This window comes from Hippocampus bargibanti, linkage group LG18 (genome assembly GCF_051943395.1).
Source record: "Hippocampus bargibanti isolate YZ-2025 linkage group LG18, ASM5194339v1, whole genome shotgun sequence".
Classification (NCBI taxonomy): Eukaryota; Metazoa; Chordata; class Actinopteri; order Syngnathiformes; family Syngnathidae; genus Hippocampus; species Hippocampus bargibanti.
In genome coordinates, this window is record NC_142751.1 from 4,588,982 (window position 1) to 4,608,783 (window position 19,802).

Genomic DNA, 19,802 nt, shown 5'->3' on the forward strand with positions numbered 1-19,802 from the left:
AATTAATGGCACATGACCTGTGCTAAATGTTGAAACGCGTGTGCTAAATGATGCATGTTTGGGAATTGTGGAATTTCAGACTCCTTAAACGAGGCATTATATATATATATATATATATATATATATATATATATATATATATATATATATATATATATGTGTTTGTGTGTATGTGTGTGTGTATGTATGTATGTATGTATGTATGTATGTATGTATGTATGTATGTATGTATGTATGTATGTATGTATGTAGATAGATAGATAGGTGTGTGTATGTGTCTGTATATGTATGTGTATGAAGCCAAGACTTCTCCACAATAACATAATTTTAGAAGAATAAGGGAGTCTAACAATGATATCGTATGTCGCAAATTGTGGCCAAATTTTGATGAAAGTTCTGAAAATCAAGCAACAATAAGAGTATACTTTTAACCTCAGTTTGGTGTTGATCATGTCAATGTTGATGCAAAGCGATGAAAGAAATGATTAACACTCAGTTGGAGAAATCACATACTTATGAACAAGCATACCATTTTGAGGTTAATCACTCAGATGTATACTCTGTTAAATGCTGGATACAGTACAAGTCATCCTTTATTTAATTCCTTTTTGTAATGCCCCCCCACCACCTTTCTTCGGAAATATTTTAATTTTCAGTTCTTTGGACATGTTTACGAATGTGTGAACTCTAGGGTCACATCAATCAGTTTGACGGCCTCAAACAAAAGGATATGCGAGTACTGAGATTGAAGAAAATGGTGATAGAGGTGTGGAGGGGGGTTCTTAATTGATATTGTCTTTGTAGTATTTATTTATTAGCCATTTCTTTACATTTTGTTCCTACATCCAACACACACACAAACTTTTTTTTAATATGGTGTCCTCTATGGTGCCATTTTTTTTATATGGAGGCCACCGCATCCTTAGCCTATGCCTATAGCTGTATTGCCTCATAGACAAGCCGGCTCTCAACAACTTCCTGCAAAACAAGTCTGACAGCTATCACAGAAAGTGAATGCAATATATAAAAGGTAGAGTGTGGATAGTGTCTGAGACACCAATATATGTACTTTATCTTTCAATACTATAGTTCAAAACATTATTTAGATGTTTTGCTCAAACCAAACCATTCTGAACGTTATATTGAAACAGTCTTCCTCTGTCTGGCTTGACTGGAAGTCTTCCAGGTCTTTCAGTTAACAAGAATTATCATAGTGCAACCATGTGACAGGAAAACATCGTTGCTCAAGTAACCAAGCATGATCTTGGTTAAAAAATGCTGTCCTCTGTTGCAAAAGCAGGCACATTGGAATAACTAGAAACATTCAGTAACCCTGCCATGTATAGGTCGTTAGGTCTTGTCTGTCATTACAATGATTGGAATGGGTAAAAAAAAACATGTTCAAATACTGAATTTAGTGTTATTTGTGTGTTTCCTTGGAAACAATTATGGCAGGAGTGCAATGGTTATAGTTGCCGTCATTGTTGTAAACTTGTATTGAAGTATTCAGAGGTTGTTTTGGGCAACAAGAGTCACATCTTGTAGTATCTAGTGTCACAAGCTCAATCAGTTATGGTTGTGCTTGTTGCATTTGTCAACAGTTCTCTTTAATTGTGGTACAATCGGGGATTGAAAGGATGGCAACAATCACAGAAAGCTTTTAGAACTCTCATCTGAGACCAAAGAAGCTTTGCAACTTAAATACTGATTCTAAGTCAAAGGTGAAATATCCTGTTTTTCTTGACTGATTTGGTGTCTCAGAAGACACTTGTTGATCATAGTTGGATCGGTTTGTGTGCACTGACATTCATTGGAACTATGTTTTCGTAGCAGCAAAGTTATGAAAGGAAGAAGAAAGGAAAGGAAATAAAGAAGTAGAAAAACAAAATACATGACCTGCTGGACAGGCAGCCACTCTCGGGGCTCCATCTTGAAGTCAAAAGAACAAAAAAAAAATCAATAACAAATAATATGACACCACAAAGACACAGAGGGTCATTCATTCCTCAGCACTTGCTGTACCCTCTTTGTGACACGAAGCAGTTCTAGATGAAACAGGAGAGGATCAAAGCATCCTTTTCAGCAGTGGATCACGGGTGTCATGGTGGAATGTGCACATCTACTTCAAGCTAAATGTTGAAAGCAAAATCGCAGCTGTCGCATCCATTGACGAAAAGAGATTGTCTCACACCTCCTGTCTCACATAAATCCGCTTCAATTCCAAGCTGCGACAGTTTTTGATTGTATTTTTTGTATTACCAATAACAGTGTCTGAAACTCATGACAAAAAGTTAGCGGACACCAGGGCAGACAACTCTGAAAAGTTGCCTGCCCCATTTTTCACAACTTGAAACACAATAAGACAAAAGTACCCAAACCACGCAGTATGATATTTTTAGTCAAATGCAAAACACCAATAAAAATGACTTAAAGTATGCTGAAACTGCAAAAAAAATTGAAACCAGAAGTGGCAAGTTTCAGAAAGTCCCGCCCCCATGTTCGTGGTGTGACGCCAAGACGTCTTGACTTGCTCGAGAATCCAAACAATGGCTTCAGATTCGGAGAAGATTCTTTCTTGTTACTCATCCAGTTATGAATATGATTCAAATAGTTCTGAAGAGGAAAGCATACATGTTTGCAATCGATTAAAGAATTTATTACGTGCCATTTTGAGGCAACATTGGGGCGTGGGGGGATGTCGTGCCCAAAAAAGGCAGAAGATGGCGACAAAGCTCTGTGTGGAAATGTGCTCAACATTTTTGTCACAACACACAAGGATTCGCGTTATTTATGTGTTTTCCTTCTAATTTCGCCATCAACACGGATCAACACGAAGTTTTCAGACCAAACAAAGTACCGCAAAATGCATTGATGTGATCAAAGGACTACTACAGTGTGTCCTTTCTCGGTCAGGGGCGTTCCTTCAGTGACGTGAGGACTCGTCACCAACTCCAAAACAAGACTTCCGGAATATTCAGTGTGAGTCTTAAAACATAAAATATAGCTATGTGCGGAGGAATCTTTGTAAAATACGCTCAGTAGAAGTCATTTGAAGCGATTTTACAAATTATGGACACAACATGTCCGGTTGTCCTTTAATAATAATAATAATACATTTAATTTATAAGCGCCTTTCAAAACTCTCAAGGACACTTTACAGTCACGAGATAATGTATGTTTACGTTTTGTCGCGTCATAAATTTTGTTAGCTTCTTTTGACTCTTTCTTCTGGGACTGAGGTTCTGTGCATGTACTTTGGAAAATGATATGCAAATGCACGACCTTATAACGCTATCGACGGAAGCACGAAACAGGCTTCTGATTGGCTGCTGTGCCGAGTATGCAAATTGACAAACGAACCGAAATTCAGATACAGTAAAGTCTCGTTTTATCGATATCGGATATGTCGATAGTCCCGGTTATATCGATACTATTTCTATGCACGCACGGAGAAAATTACATGCAAACAGGGTCGGATATATCGATAGTCCCGGTTATATCGATATTTTTTCGGACTCCCTTGAATATCGATATAACGAGACTTTACTGTATTTCCAAATCGAATGAAGATTTCGAAATCTGAATAATTTATTAATTAATTCCGATTTCGAAATCTTCATTCAAATGTTTGTTTTATTCAATAAAGCAAACGTTTGATTTGAAAAAAAAATATTATTTTTTCTTGAAGAAGTTATCGGCCACCCGGTCGTGAGTTGTACGCCCGACGTAAAAATTGCACGCCCCGGGCATCCGGGCAGACATTATTTCAGACACTGAATAGCAATACTCATATACTGTAGTCCACGATCAATCACACAATCTTTGCCCAACACTCAGAGGTGCTTTCACTCACAGTTTGAACATCAATATGTCACATTTCAGTAGCTTTTGTTTTTAATTTAAAGCAGATTCTTTACTTACAGACAGTGTAGGTAGGTGTTCAAATACAGGAAAGTCTCGTTATATCGATATCGGATATATCGATATGCACGCACGGAGAAAATTACATGCAAACAGGGTCGGATATATCGATAGTCCCGGTTATATCGATATTTTTTCGGACTCCCTTGAATATCGATATAACGAGACTTTACTGTACCTGACATGTTTCGGCGTCTACTTCAGCCTTCGTCAGATATTTGCTATATATTAGCTATCGTGCTGGCTGGCAAACCAGTACTGAAGTAGACTGGCTGAAGTAGACGCCGAAACATGTCAGGTATTTGAACACCTACGCTGTCTGTAAGTAAAGAATCTGCTTTAAATTAGATATCAAGTAGACAGGATCAACTTTTGTTTTTATTTTTGCTATAAATTATACCTAACTATAGGCTCAAAGAAATCAACCTCGTCCCGGATTCATTACAATTCAATTTCATGGGAAAATTGCTTCAGTTCACAGAACAATACATTCTTGAACCACAACTGTACTCATCGTTTTATAAATTGTGACATGATTGTTTCCTTCTCTCAGATTTAGTAGAGTGCGTTGGTGGTATTGTCAGCAACCTACTGGAGGACAACATTCAAGTATGGGCAATGAACAACCATTGTGGGGACACAAACATGAAATCCATATTGGATAAAATAGATTCTGCCAGTGACAAAGCTTTGCCGGCAACTTTACGTGCGACCACCTCTCTGAAATGCCCTACCCTCTTCATCTTCACTTCTGGAACTACTGGTGAGTATCTCAGCTATGTTCTGGGGCACATCCCTTAATTTTTGAGCTGATCGGTATTGGATAAAAAATAAAAATCAGCTTTAATTACTTTTTCTCAACAAAGCTGGTTTCACGTAGCAGTATATGTGTCCGCTCTACACTCATAGTGCTCCATAGTGAGCGGCACCTTTGCCATTCTAAAACTCTGCATCATGTGTGGCAGTAAATCCAGCTTGTCCTCCTTATAATGACACAAGGAAAAAGACTATTAGGAAATCACCAAATCGCTCACACTCCCACCTCGTTACTCAAGCCTCTTTTTCCACTCATGCATAACGTTCTGTAAGAGAGAGCAACTGCAGCATCGGCGACCTGTCTCCATTGCAGGAGAACACCACCGATAAAGCACCCATACTTCAATGTTTCTGTTTGGATCATGCATTCCAAGATTAGAGCATCTTTAAAGGTCAACCGACGCCTCTGGACAAGTTGTGTCCATAATTTGTAAAATCACTTCAAATGACTTCGACTGGGCGTATTTTACAACGATTCTACCACATTTAGCTTTACGTTTTAAGACTCGCGTGTGAATAGTCTTGTTTTTGAGTTGATGACGATGTCTGACGTGACGTCACATCTGGAACGCCCGTGACCGAGAAAGCGACACAAAATGCATTTTGGGTACTTTGTTTGGTCTGAAAACTTTGTGTTGATCCGTGTTGATGGCGAAATTAGAAGGAAAACACATAAATAACGCGATGGTGAATCGTCGTGTGTTGCACCAAGACTACTATTTGATACTAGTTGACACAAATTCCCAGCAGATGAATCAGCCTATTTCCAACAGAGCTTGGGCGCCATCTTGTGTATATTCTGGGACGCTACATTGAAGTCCTGACGGCTCGAATTGATCCGGAAGGACTTCTTTAATCGATTGCAAACATTTATGCTTTCCTCTTCAGAACGCTTTGAATCATATTCAGAACTGGATGAGTAACAAGAAAGCATCTTCGAATCTGAAGCCATTGTTTTGATTCTGGAGCAAGGCAAGACATCCTGGTGTGATGTCACGAACAAGGGGGCGGGACCGTCTGAAGCTCGGCATCTCTGAGGTCATTTTGAAGTACTAAAAATATCAGCCTGCGTGTTTTGGCTAATTTAGATGCTGTAAAACGTTTTTCTGATGTCAGTTAGGAAACAAAAAAATGGTGTCGGTTGTCCTTTAAGGGTTTTAAAAACTGTCCTAGTCTACACCTCAAAACCAACTCTAATTTTTGGTCAGAAGATTTCTCACTGCTTTGTTTTTCTCTGCTACATGGATGATGAATTTTCCCACCTGGTTCACACAGCCGAGAAAATGTCACATATGTCAGCTCTTTCATCTATCTCTCTGTTAGATTCTTTGGGTTTGACTTTGGCCAGTATCCGTAATGATGTGACTAAGGAAAGTCACTCCGTTCTGTGACAGGTCATGTTTCTCCGCATTCAGAGTTAACCTGCTTTTTCAAGACTTTGCAGGGTGATATGGAGTCAGGTATCATGCACCTCTTTGTTCTGTCCCTATAACAACACATCATGAGTGCACTTCCTCAATGATCTTTGACATTCTTCACTGCTCCAGTGCAAAGTTGAAGGGAGGCAAGTGAAGTGAGATTACCGGAAGGGTGTTATAAAAAGGAGTGTACAGTGATACCTTGGCTTACGAACTTAATTGGTTCACAGAAAGTGTGTGTAAGGTAAAAAGTGTGTATTCCAAACATTAATTTCCCATAGGAAACCTTTAAGATGAGAATAATCTGTTCCCAGGTCCCCATAAAACACAATTTTCAACTAAATAAGCCTTAAAACTACACAAAATATATCAATGAAAAGGTTTCTTCAGCTGTCATCTGTACTAAAAGTTCTTTTAGTTCGCTGACGAAGTATCTTGGATGAGAAACGAAACGTCCAATACCTTCAAAGAAGCACAGATGACGGTTGGAGAAACCTTTTCATCGATGGACCACTCCTGTACGACTGAGAGCTTACACAGATACACAAAATATACCTTATTTTTGTATAATAAATGTGCTATTGTATTGTAATTAAAGAAATAAACTACTAATAATAAAGTTGTTTTATTTACCTTTGTGATGGTCGTTGACGGCTTGATGGAATGGATAGCTTTTTGCATAAAGTGTCACAAGGAGCTCTGGGTTTACATCTTGGAAGTTGTGATGAACAGGAGAAAAAAGCAGTGTACAGTATGAGAGGAGATGTTGCCGAGACGGTATCTGTACTGTGTAACTACTGTATTGAGTGTAGTCACGCAGTAGATTGCTGTGTAAGAGTGAGATGCTGGCTGGCCATAATTGTAGTACGCGTTGCCAGCTGCTAGTGCGTTGCGGTGCCAGGCGTAGAAAAAAAAAGGGTCTGGCAGGCGTGGTAGTAAGTACGGGTGGTCGTAAGTGGTTGTAAATCGGATGTTACCTATGTATATATATTGTTTGTTTTTGTCTTTTCTCCACAGGGCTCCCGAAAGCAGCAGTGATCACTCACCTCCAAAGCTTGAAGGCAGCAGGAGGATACTGGGCATTTGGGGTGACTGAAAAGGATGTGATACATATATCTCTGCCGCTTTACCACAGCGCAGCTTCCCTGATTGGGATTGGCGGAACCATTGAGCTAGGTGAGTAAACGAGCGACAAAGATATGGTCTCTTTAGTAGCAAAAGTATTTGCCTGATTTGACGATGGAAGGATTGATTCATATGGCATGGATTTGAATGCAAGCAAGACAATAGACTTCTTTGTTGCTGAGTTTAGAAACTAAAGGCCATTTTTACCACTATATGCACACAAAGCTTGTGAGAATAGTTTTCGGGAAACACACAAAGCGCCACAATGAGTGATGTGTCGTTCGCGAACGAGCCGGTTCTTGGAGCTGTATCTCTGAAGTGAACGAAGCTGAAAACGGCAGACGGCTTTTTTTCCCACTATTCCCCGCTCCCAGTCTTCAGTTAAAGCCGCACGTGATTGGTCAAGATCCGTGGTAGAGGAGGGAGGGGACACATGCAGCAGTGAGCGGGGGGCGGAGTTACAGAAACACACACACACACACACACGAAAGGGAGACGACAGAACTTGAAACAAAAAAAAAGTGAAAAAAAACAAAAAACAAAAGGTGAGAACATGTATAGAAAACTGAAATTTGAACTTGTTTCAACTTTATTGATAGATCAAAGGCAGAATGTAGACTGCAAGGTTAAAATATCCCATCAATCAGGCTCCACAAATAACCTGCACAAGCCTAGATAATCTGTAATAATCTGTACGATTTGAAGAGAACATACAAGCAAGGGAACCAGCTATTAATGAAGTTTCTTGTGTGTCTGCCTGAATCTGTTGCTGTTGCAATATCACAACTTCTAAGATGTGCAACCCAGAGATCCATGAGACACTTTATGCAAAAACTATCCATCCCATCAAGTCATCAACGACCATCACAAAAGTAAATAAAATGACTTTACTATATAGTACAGTTTATTTCTTTAATTACAATACCATGGCATATTTATTATCAGAATCAGAATACCTTTATTCGTCCCACAATGGGGAAATTTGCAATACATCAACATATATACATATATACATATATACATATACATCAATTAAGCTATATTGTGTGTAGTGTTAAGGCTTATTTAGTTGAAAATTATGTTTTATGGGGACCTGGGAACGGATTATTCTCATTTTAATGGTTTCTTATGGAAAATAAATGTTTGGCAGACTAACTTTTCTCCTTACACACACTTTCTAGGAACCAATGAAGTTAGTAAGCCAAGGTATCACTGTACTTTGAGACAGAGGTGTAAAGCAAGGGTGTCAGACTAGTTTTTTGCCGTTTGACACATTGTAGTTACGGTTTCCTCTTTGGGGATGTTATTAATTTGGGGAAGCCATTAAAGTGTTTAATCCCCTCTACACACACTATATATATATATATATATATATATATATATATATATATATATATATATATATATATATATATACACACAGTAAAGTCTCGTTATATCGATATTCAAGGGAGTCCGAAAAAATATCGATATAACCGGGACTATCGATATATCCGATATCGATATAACGAGACTTTACTATATATATATATATCAAAAAAGAACAGAGTGGGCTGGAAAGTCTGCTGGAAATCCCAGCTACGAAGCTTCTGCAAATACTGTTCTCAGTTTCCAAGTGTTTAGTGAGTGTTTTGAAAAGGAAAGGAGGGAGTGTTTTTTTTTCTTTTTTGGAACATGTTGCAAGCATAATATGTTATGAGAAGCAAGATTAATGAATAACACAAGAAGATTGCACAAGCACTATAAATGTACTGCCGAAATGATGATGATGATGAAGATATAGTTCGTCAATTACAAATAAAGTCTAACCAGCCTTTGTTTAAATAAATACATACTTACATACATGCATACAGACAGACATTCTAATAATAATAATAATACATTTTATTTCAAGCGCCTTTCAAAGCTCTCAAGGACACTTTACCGTCACAGACAACCATAGATATAATAAATAAAATACAATTATAAATAGAATACAATAAATAAAATACAATTATAAATAGAAACAAGAGATAGGGCTACACAGAAAATGCAATTTTAAATAGGTGGGTTTTGAGATGGGATTTGAAGGTGGCAAGAGAATCTGTGTTACGAATGTTGGGAGAAAGTGAGTTCCAGAGTTTGGGGGCAGAGCAGCTGAAAGCTCTGTCCCCCATCGTGCTGAGGTGGGCGGGGGGGGGGAGGACGGGGGGGCACACAGAGGTGTAACATGTATTTAAGACATACTCTTTGTATTTAAGACATACTCATTATTATTGTATTTAAGACACTCATTATTTTATGCAGAAACAAGATACCAATGATACTGAATCACTTTTATCACACAGGATGCTCCATATTGTGACACCTGTTTTTGTTTGCGTGTTTGTGTGTGCGCGTGTGTGTGCGTGTGTGTGTGTGTGTGTGTGTGCGTGTGCGTGTGTGTGCGTGTGCGTGTGCGTGTGTGTGTGTGTGTGTGTGTGTGTGAGAGAGACAGAGAAAATTCAATTCTGTTTAAAATTTTTGACTGTTCATTCAATGGCAAACACTCGACTTTGTCTCGCCAGCCCCGAAACTTAATTACACATCACTGTGGCTCACAGTCCTGAGGTTGGGGATTCATGGCCGGACTCCAACCATTCTTTGTGTTTGTAGTTTGCATGTTCTTCCCATGCGTGCGTTCGACCTCTTAGTTCACTGACCGTCTAGTTCACTGAAGACTTTCAATATTCAACAATTAAGAATATTTGTCTGTTGATGTAACCTACAAATGGCTGGTGGCCAGTACAGTCTGTCGCTGACCTTTTGCCCAAAGTCAGCTAGGAACGTCTCTAGCTCATTTATGACACTAATAAGGATAGAGAAATGGATTATACAGTAGTATTGAAATACACAAACTGTAAATGTCATTAAAAAATGAACGGAGACAATAAAGACCATTGTGTTCTGCTCTTTCTGTTTTTTGAACAGCAAACAAAAATTGTCTCAAATAACAATTGTCAGCCTACAGATGTCTTTAATTCCTTAAGACTTGCTCGGGTTTAATTTAGAAGGCAACAAAGTTCAAACTGATATAGAGGGAGAGTGTAATATTTGTATATTTTTGTCCTATAAAATTTAATGTTGGTTCATCACAGGCGCAACATGCATCCTCAAGAAGAAGTTCTCAGCTTCACAGTTCTGGAATGACTGTCGCAAACATAACGTGACAGTTTTCCAGTATATTGGTGAATTGTGCAGATATCTCTGCAACCAGCCAAAGGTAACACTGTCTGTCTGTCATTTCATTGTCTGTGTGTGTGTGTGTGTGTGTGTGTGGGTGTGTGTGTGTGTGTGTGTGTGTGTGTGTGTGTGTGTGTGTGTGTGTGTGTGTGTGTGTGTGTGTGTGTGTGTGTGTGTGTGTCTGTGTGTGTGTGTGTGTGTGCACGTGCGTGTGTGTGTGTGTGTGTGCGCGCGTGGGTGTGCATGTGTGTGTATGATCCACACTCTGGGATAGGCATAGGGGAGCCCAACAGACCGGACTACCGGCAGCCCCCTGCAACCGCAATCACCTGAAGGTCATCTTGATTCCTCACTCATGCCACTGGAATACAGTTGGTGTGGCCAAGTTTGTGGAGGAAGGAATCGTGCGCCCCGTCCCTCACACTAAATCCATTAGTTGCGCAGGCTTCATTTCCACAATATAAGTCCTCTGGCGATAGGATAAAGTGACGGGGCCAGGTCATGGATGTGACAAGGCAACAGGACCAAAATTACGTCTGCATTACCCGGGCAAAGCGTGGGGCTAGCTACTGCAGCAAGCTTGCAGAGGCACTTGCCGCCCTGGACAAGGAAACTAGTAAGGGTGACCTTGATATGGAGAGCAGGTGGGAAGAATTGAGGAAAACAATTCATTAAGCTGCCTCTGAGACCACTCAGAAACGACAGACACCACTCAGAAACGACAGACACCAAGACTGGTTCAATAGCAGCTCAGCTGCCATACAGGAGCTTCTGGAAGCCAAGCGCAAAGTCCATACTACACTTCTCTCCAACCCTCACTTCCACTTATCCTCTCTCACTATCAGGGCATCCATGGTGAAACACAGAAACAGCTGAGTATTATGGAAAACAAGTGGTGGCTCTGCAAGGCCCAAGAAATCCAGAGGCATGTAGACAACAACACACACGCCATTTATGTTGCTGTAAAATCCCTACATGGTCCACAAAGACAACACATTGTCCCAGTCAGATTGGATGACTGTTCGGTGCTACTGAAGGACCAACAGCTCATACTCGAACACTCGGCAGAGCACTTTGACTCCCTGCTCAACCAAGTAAACCCTTCAGACCCATCTGTCTTTGACTCCCTCCCAGAGCTTCCCTCAGTTCTCTCCCCTGATGAACCTCCTCAGTTCACCGACGTCCTTTCTGCAATCTGGAGCCATAAAAACAACAAAAGCCCTAGCCCTGATGGACTTCCAGCTGAGGTTCTCAAGAACAGTGGTTACCTCCTACTACGGCAGCTATACCACCTCATTTGCAACATCTGACAAAATGAGACACTTCCTCAGTAATGGAAAGACAGCAACATCGTCACCATTCATAAAAGGAAGGGGGACAAGTCAGTCTGTGGCAACAGCCGTGGCATCTCCCTGCTCTCTGTTGCTCGCAAGATTCTTGTAAAAGTAATGCTGTTCCGTCTTACATCGCACATTACCGAAGACCTCCTCCCAGAGACACAATGCGGATTAAGAAAGGACTGAAGCACCCTGGACATGATCTTCGCTGTGCGACAGGTTCAGGAGAAATGCAGGGAACAAAGTAGAGACCACTACATCACCTTCATCGATCTTCCAATGTCTTTGATACAGTTAACAGTGAAATTCTTTGGCCCGTAATGCAGAAATTTGCCGTCCCTTCCAAATTTCTTGTCATCCTTAAAAAGTTCCACAGTGGCATGCAGACAGCTGTACATGATGGCGGCCAGCAATCATCCCCGTTCCCTGTGGAAGTCGGGGTGAAGTAGGGTTGTGTACTGGTCCCTGTTATATTCATTCTGTTCCTGATAGCAGCGACACTCCTCTTCCATTAGTCTGTCTAAAAAGGTGGCAGGGTACAAATCCAATTTCGCCTGGGTGGTAGCTTGTTTAACATCAGACACCAACAAGCCAAGACCACGACCTTGATCAGCAACATCCCCGAGCTACAATATGCAGTTGGTTCTGCTCTGCTGGCCCACAGCCCAGTTGCCATGCAACATGCCCTGCATACTATGTCCTCCATCTATCGATCAATGTCATCAAAATGGAGGTCATGGCAATAGAGAGTTCTCAACCCCCGTGTTCGCCCTCAGTGGCACACCCTGCAAGGTTGTCCAGCAATTCAGCGACCTCGGCAGCATTCTAACAGTTTCCTGTCAAATTGATGATGACCTCAGGGCCCACGTCAATCAAGCCTCCAATGCTTTTAGCAGATTGCGTACTCATGTATGTCAAAACAACCACTCAAGGATACCAAGTATACATGATCTGTTTTCGTCAATGGATGCTACAGCTTAGTGTTTGCTTTCAACATTTAGCTTGTAGCTGATGTGCACAAGCCAGCAGGACGTACCTGATCCACTAGTGAAAAGGAGGCTTTGATCCTCTCCTTTTTATCTAGAACTGCTTCATACATTATAGAGGGCGCAGAAGGCGCTGAAGATGGAATGATTGTCTTTGTGTTGTCATGTTATTTTGTTATTTTGTTCTCTTGACTCCTGTTCTGTTGGATGGCACAGCGAGAGTGGCTGCCTTTCCAGCAGCTCCTGTTTTTTGTTTTATACTTCATCCCTTCCTTTCCTCTTCCCTCCATGTCTTTGCTGGTGTGAAATGTCAATTTCTCCACTGCGAGACTATTAAAGGCCATCCATCCATCCCGGTAGTTGAGTGGTTAGCCCGCCGGTTTCACAGTGCAGAGGTCGCCGGTTCGCGTCCCGCTCCGGCCTCCCTGTGTGGAGTTTGCATGTTCTCCCCAAGCCTGCGTGGGTTTTCTCCAGGTCCTCCGGTTTCCTCCCAATTCTGGGTGCCCCCCGCCTCGTGCCCGAAGACAGCTGGGATAGGCTCCATCACCCCCCGCGACCCTTGTGAGGAATAAGTGGTACGGATAATGGATGGATATTAAAGGCTAATCAAATCCAATCTAACAAAAGTCGCAGTCTACCTGCCAATGTGTGTGTCCACGCTGCTATATGGCTCTGAAGCTTGGACCGTCTATCGGCGCCATGTCAGACGCCTTGATGCATTCCACATCGGGTGCCTCCAACGCATCCTTGGCTTGATCGTGTCCCACATACTGACATCCTTCAACGCACTGACTCCATCAGTATCGAAGCCACATTAGCAAAGAGGTTTGCCTCAACAGGTGCTTTATGGACAACTCTTGTCAGCAAATAGGAAGCCTAGTGGTCCAAAGCAGCGATACAAAGACCAGCTGAAACAGACTCTCCAGAAGTGCAACATCAAGCCCAGCAATCTGGAGTCTGCTGCAGCTAACAGGCCTCTTTGGCGTTCCTTATGCCACGAAGGGGTGGCACACCTGGAAGATAATGCACCCAGTGGAGGTTGGTGCGGCACCAGCAAAGACACCTTTGTGCTGTTCCAGTGCCACCTCGGCAACCTTATCCGGGCCTCACATGTACTGTGGCAGAATTTGTGGCTCCAAAATCGGGCTTCATAGTCACCGACAGTGTCATCGTTGCCAGCCACGAGAACCACTGTCCAATACACCACAGGAATGGAAGCTACGTCATCTTTGAGTCCGATGGACTGCCAAGGAAAAGGAGGGAGGTGTATGAATGTGTCTAAGGGTGTGTATGTGTTTGTGTGTGTTTGCGTGTGTTTGCGTGTGTGCGTGTGCGTGTGTTTGTGTGTGCGTGTGTGTGTGCTCATGTGTGTATACATCCGTGTGTGTACGTGTGCGTGTGTACGTGTACCTGTGTTTGTGTGTCACATTCGGATTGACAGCTAGGGGCGGGGCCACGTCTCCCCGCTTCCACCACCTGCTCTCAATCCCCTCATTAGGACATCGGGTATTCATACGGGACGCTGACAGCTTGTATCTGCCGCATTCTTCCAAACATTATTGATTTTTTTTTTCTTACAACACTGTGCTGTTATTAAAATGTGTTTCACGAGGTACAAACAGTTACATTCAATTAAGTTTGTCAAGGTGCTCCTGTACTTGGCTGTGGGTTAACGTATTTGTTGTTTTTGTTGCAGTCAGTCATCTTGAAACCTTGATTTTTTTTCTTTTTGTCAGGTGTATGAAAGATGAATACTTTGTTGTGGTCAACATGCTGTTATGTACAGCATAACACTGTTCAATGACAGTAGATGTCCAAACAAGAAACACTGGTTCTTCACAGTTTTCAATCAATTTGAATGGACAACACTAATATTGAATAGATTCTTATACTGCTCCAAAATATATGTGGGAGAAACCTTTGCTATATTGTGGATATCTGTAATACGACACAGTCATCGAGGCACTTTTGAGCCCTTTTTTATGCGACGACAGAAGCAAAACAACACAATGAGGAGTCTTTTCACAGCTCACCCCCTGGAAGTCACACGCAGACTCGTCGACCTGACATGCCACCCCACCAGGCTCTAAAAGGAAAAGGCTTCACAAACAGACACTATAAACATCAACAGTATTTTTTATGGTCTTAGAGATATTCACTTAAAGCAGGTGGCTTTAGGTTGTGTCTCCCGAGATCAGGTGTCGGGAACATATGGCTCTTTTGATGATTGCATCTGGCTCACCGATAAAACTAAATACATATTCTTACTTTTCCGCTGTTCATTTCCTGTTTGGGCGGTTGTTGGCGGAAAGCACAATTTTGATTGGATGATACTGACCTATGGCCTTTGATGTTGAAACAGGTAAACGCCCCCTTGTAAACAAGCCTGACTAGTAAAAAAAAACCACGAGTATCGTACACTTCAGGTTTGATGGACAGAAGGATTCGCCTTTGTGGAGAGAAAAAGTTCTGCCGTAATTCTAATTTGTAATGAAAAAAATACCATGAATGAAACAGTTGAATATCAGAGGCACTTTGACAAGCCCCATGCTAACATTAGCATCAATATACTTCTGTGAGAGACAACAGAAAGCAAGCATGCAAGCTATTGAGCAGTGTGCAGGCTAGCTAGCAGTAGCTTTGCGTATAGATCCGGCAATTTGACTTTCATTCCGATCGTTTGTCTGGATTTTTTTTACCAATCATGAGGAACGGAAAACTATTCATATTGGTTGCTATTATCACAAATTATTTTTAATAATATATTCTGACATTTTGTTGAAATCACGTGCGTGCGTGTGTGTGCGTGTGTGTGCGTGTGTGTGTGTGTGTGTGTGTGTGTGTGGCTATCACTGAAAAACATTCCTAAATATTTTATTTTATAGCTCTCTTAGTCAAAAAGGTTCCCGCCACCTGCCCTAAATGAATGGTGGTTTACTCTTATGTTGAATAGAAAATAGCAAATATAGCTGGCTCAAGTAGTTTTCATTGTCATTAGTTGTCATTGTCAGCACTCCAATATCTATTTTCAAATTAATATACATATTGAGCGTCAAGGATTGTATCATATTTGGTTATATTTTGTATAAATTAATTATTTTGCCTAGATTTTCCATAATCCGTGATAGTTTTCTAGTCCAAAATCACAGTCGTGAATCACACTATGCTCTGTGACCCAAAGAAAAATGTCTTTTGTTGCCTTCGTTTGCTCTTCCCACCGTGGACACATAGACATGCACGTAGGCGTAATATGATGCCAGAGCTCCCTATTGATGCAAGACTGAAAGTCCTCTTTGTCCACTGTTTTGTTGAGTGGGTGGAAGCTTGGCCATGCCACTGTCACCATCAAAATATCAGTAATTAGGAAAGAAACCGTTTACACACATGAATTACACCCATCAATGGACATACTCACACAGTGTGAGTACTTATTACTGCATATATAAAATAATGATAAATCAACTGGTAACCCTAATTGTATTTTTCTCATTTTTATTCAAGGGCCTTATATTCAAAATATAAATGTTAATTAAAGCTACAGCCAATAAGATGCCAATTTGGTGGTCAATTATCCCTACATATGAGGAAAATGAGCCGACAGTGATTCAGGTCAGTGCTCCTTGGGCGAAAGACTGGATGGACTTGACGGGTCCAGCCTCTCACAGGACACATTTTATTCTTTTATTACAATACATTTTATTGCTGAAAGTATCAACTCACCTATCTCAACTCCCTGTGAGTCTCTTTGTGTGAGTCTACTTCTTCTTTTCCTTTGGGCTTTTCCCACAGCGAATCAGTGTCCTCCATCTTCTCTCAAACTAGCTACCTTCATATCCTCTTTGACAACATCCATAAAGCTCTTCTAGTGATAGAGTAATAACAGCAAATAATTGAAACTCACACAAGAAAGGAGAGAAAAGACGTCACTTGTTCGTTTTTCTTGCAATTACAAAAGGATCTATCTATTCCAATCAGTCTGCCCACCCCCCTTTTTTCTCAGATGCAATACGACCGAACACTGAGTCTCTTTAACATTTTGAATGGTTTTCGACTTAGGACTGTTTGGTGGGAACTTGCCGGATCGGTTCCACCTCACCTGCCGGCATTTCCACGCTTCGTCCAATGCAGCCGCTCCCCTCGCGTTTAGCCCCGTAAATCGTTTCATTTGGATTTTTGTGTGCTGGTGAACAAAGTCTGAGTGTAGACCCCCAATGCTAAGCAACTATATCCTCGTGTAAGTAGGGTTGCCAAAACCAAGTGAAAATGACACAAACAGGGATAATACCAGAGAGCGTGTAATCGAGGGTGTGACACATGTCAGCCCCATCTTTCAATGTAAATTATTTTTGCCTCACTCTGAAGGCAATGCTGATGAATGTTAATTAGTGTATAACGTTTTATAATTAAAGATTGCAGTACATACATGGACTGCTGTACTCTGTCTAAAAAATATAATCGCTGTTTACACATTATAACTCATTCGCTGCCAGGCGTGCAAAAAGTTGCCCACTCCAGTTTTCACTCAAATTCCAGGACTCACACGATATTGAGTTTTAGGCATATACAAAGATTAAATGCAGCGTAAGAAACTTTAGACTCTGTTTTTTCACCAGGAAAAAAAGTTAATTCCGAAGTTATATGGGTCTGGAGTAAGTGGGGGCAACTGTACAACAGGCAAATGCTGCCCCTCCGTGGGAAAGAAAAACATTGCCAGAGGTCTGACCAGCGTTTTATCTGCACCCCCACAAGAAAAAAAAACAAAACCCGAACAAATAAATTCGGGAATGGCAGTGAATGAGTTAAACATGCCAAAGACATAAACATACATTTAGAGATGTATGCTAATTTACTTTTTCAAAACTGGTCCGAACCCGGATCAAGTTCTACCTACCATATTCTGCTCTTGAAGTGAAATGTCTGACATACCTGACATTTTTTGAACTGACTTACTCTTATTGTAATGTAATCTTTACCACCTTCAGACAGAGATTGACAACGTCCACTCGGTGAGGATGGGAATCGGCAATGGGCTGCGTCAGGATGTCTGGCAGGAATTCCTTAGACGCTATGGACGTATCCAAATGTGTGAGGTGTATGGCTCCACGGAGGGAAACCTCTGTTTCATGAATCACGTCGGCAAGATTGGCAGAGTAGGGCGTTCTAATTTTATCTACAGGGTGAGTAAACAGCAATCTCAATATCTTTTGACATAGTACATTCTTTTGTATTGTTGTGTAAAGGGATGCTGGCCAAATGAAATGTATAATTTGAATGATTGTAATTAGTTTAGCAAAGAAATTGACTTAAAATGACCTAAAAATGAAAAAATACATATTTCTATTGATGTATTGCTCTTTCATGATAAAATAGTTTTTGCCCTTGTCTTGCTTGCTAATTTGCAGTTCAGTTTGAATGTTTGTTTTCTTTCTTTTTTTTTTTTGAATGTGCGGCAATGAGCCTGTTAGATCCAACTTTGTAATTGAAGAGTAATCACGCAATCACAAAAATCAAGCAGGAACCAAAGTAGAAAAATTAAAGATTATTTAATCTTCTGGACAGTGTAGAAACATGCCACTCCATTGAGGGAGAGAGGCGAGAGAGCGAGCGCCTCCCTCACCCGAGGTAGTTATACGGCGACAATGACACAATTTCAAAAGAGCCTATCAGCTACTTGATACAAAGGTGGGCGCTCACAATCGGACTGAACTAAGAATGTTTAAAGTAACAATTGACACTAAACTACAAATATATGAAGTAACCACTCACACTAAACTAAAGAAATACAAAGGAGTAGAAATTAAAAGTAACATCAGATGTTTAAGGATGTGTACATAAACTCGTTCTATCATCTCCCCCCTGTTGCACATTCAAAACATCAGTACATACATCTCCAAAACGGTTTTCAGCTTGAACATCATAAACGAACGGCATAGAGACACAATCTCATGGAGAAGGCAAAAACATCCGCCATAATGCAGAGACTAAAATTCCTTCTCGGCCTTCCATTAGGATTGACCACACTCTGGCCATGATGTAAAATTCCAAATCACAACACAGTGTCCCCTTCACGAGTTTGATGGTACAAAATCTTTGCGTAATTAACATGGGAACTGGTGATCTTAGAGATCTCCATCGGAAGTAAACAAGGAACTAAACAGCCAATGACTAAGAAAATAAGAAAAAGCATGATCACGGCAGGTATAAACAGTCTAAGCAAAGTCTGAGTCCAAGGGCCTGCAAGGAGCATGGCAAAGCTCCACGGGTGATCAGGCCGTTGATCTTTGGCCATAGCATCTTTGAGGTCCCTGATAACAAAGCACTAGTCATGTTTATAGAATTGGCTTCTTCGGGTATATACGTGCAACAAGTGTCACCGACCATAGCACAGACGCCCCCTTGTGGGGCTGTCAAAAGCTCTAAAACCATTCTATTTTGTAACACCATTTGTCTAATTGAAGCAATTTCGGTGTTTTGCACATCCACTTTCAAACTGGCATTTACAAACACTTGAAATCTGTAATCAATTGTCTCAATTTGTAGCATGTTTTTGCTACTCCGATTTGCGGAAAAAGAGCAAACCTTACTTTACTGCCTGTGTCATGGTGTTTGAACTGTTCTGGAACATCTGTTCCCCAAATGGAATCATGGGGCTTAAATGATATTCTTCTCTTAACATGATGGTATACCAGACGACTGGTGACAAGAGACGTGTAGCCAGTTACCGTAACAGGTGCACATAATCTGAAACATAGCGGGGGAATAAAAGAAAACACTTTCCAACCACATAACCACCAAAGATGCAAAGATACGGGGAAAACTGTGACATTAGTGTTCACCTATCATCATCTATAAAACGTAAATTCTGACCCGTACCATACATTGAAACACATGTGGTAATCGTAACCCACTCCTACAAGTACCTTGGTGTTACTCTCAACAATAAACTGGACTGGACTACAAACGCGGATGCCCTAATCAAAATGGGACAGAGTCGCCTC

At 41.1% G+C, this 19,802-nt stretch overlaps 1 protein-coding gene across 2 annotated transcripts in view; it reads left to right on the forward strand.

Moving 5' to 3' along the window:
- Window positions 1–19,802, forward strand: part of slc27a6 (solute carrier family 27 member 6) — a 29,844-nt gene that overhangs the window by 1,234 nt on the left and 8,808 nt on the right. For both annotated transcript variants that reach the window (XR_016118179.1, XM_089019697.1), the window contains exons 2-5: window positions 4,475–4,684; window positions 7,173–7,331; window positions 10,397–10,521; window positions 17,787–17,981. Coding sequence is in view for 1 of the 2 variants with exons in the window: in XM_089019697.1 (XP_088875823.1) it covers window positions 4,475–4,684; window positions 7,173–7,331; window positions 10,397–10,521; window positions 17,787–17,981 (689 nt within the window). In the remaining variant the exon portion in view is untranslated. The remainder of the gene's footprint in view (window positions 1–4,474; window positions 4,685–7,172; window positions 7,332–10,396; window positions 10,522–17,786; window positions 17,982–19,802) is intronic.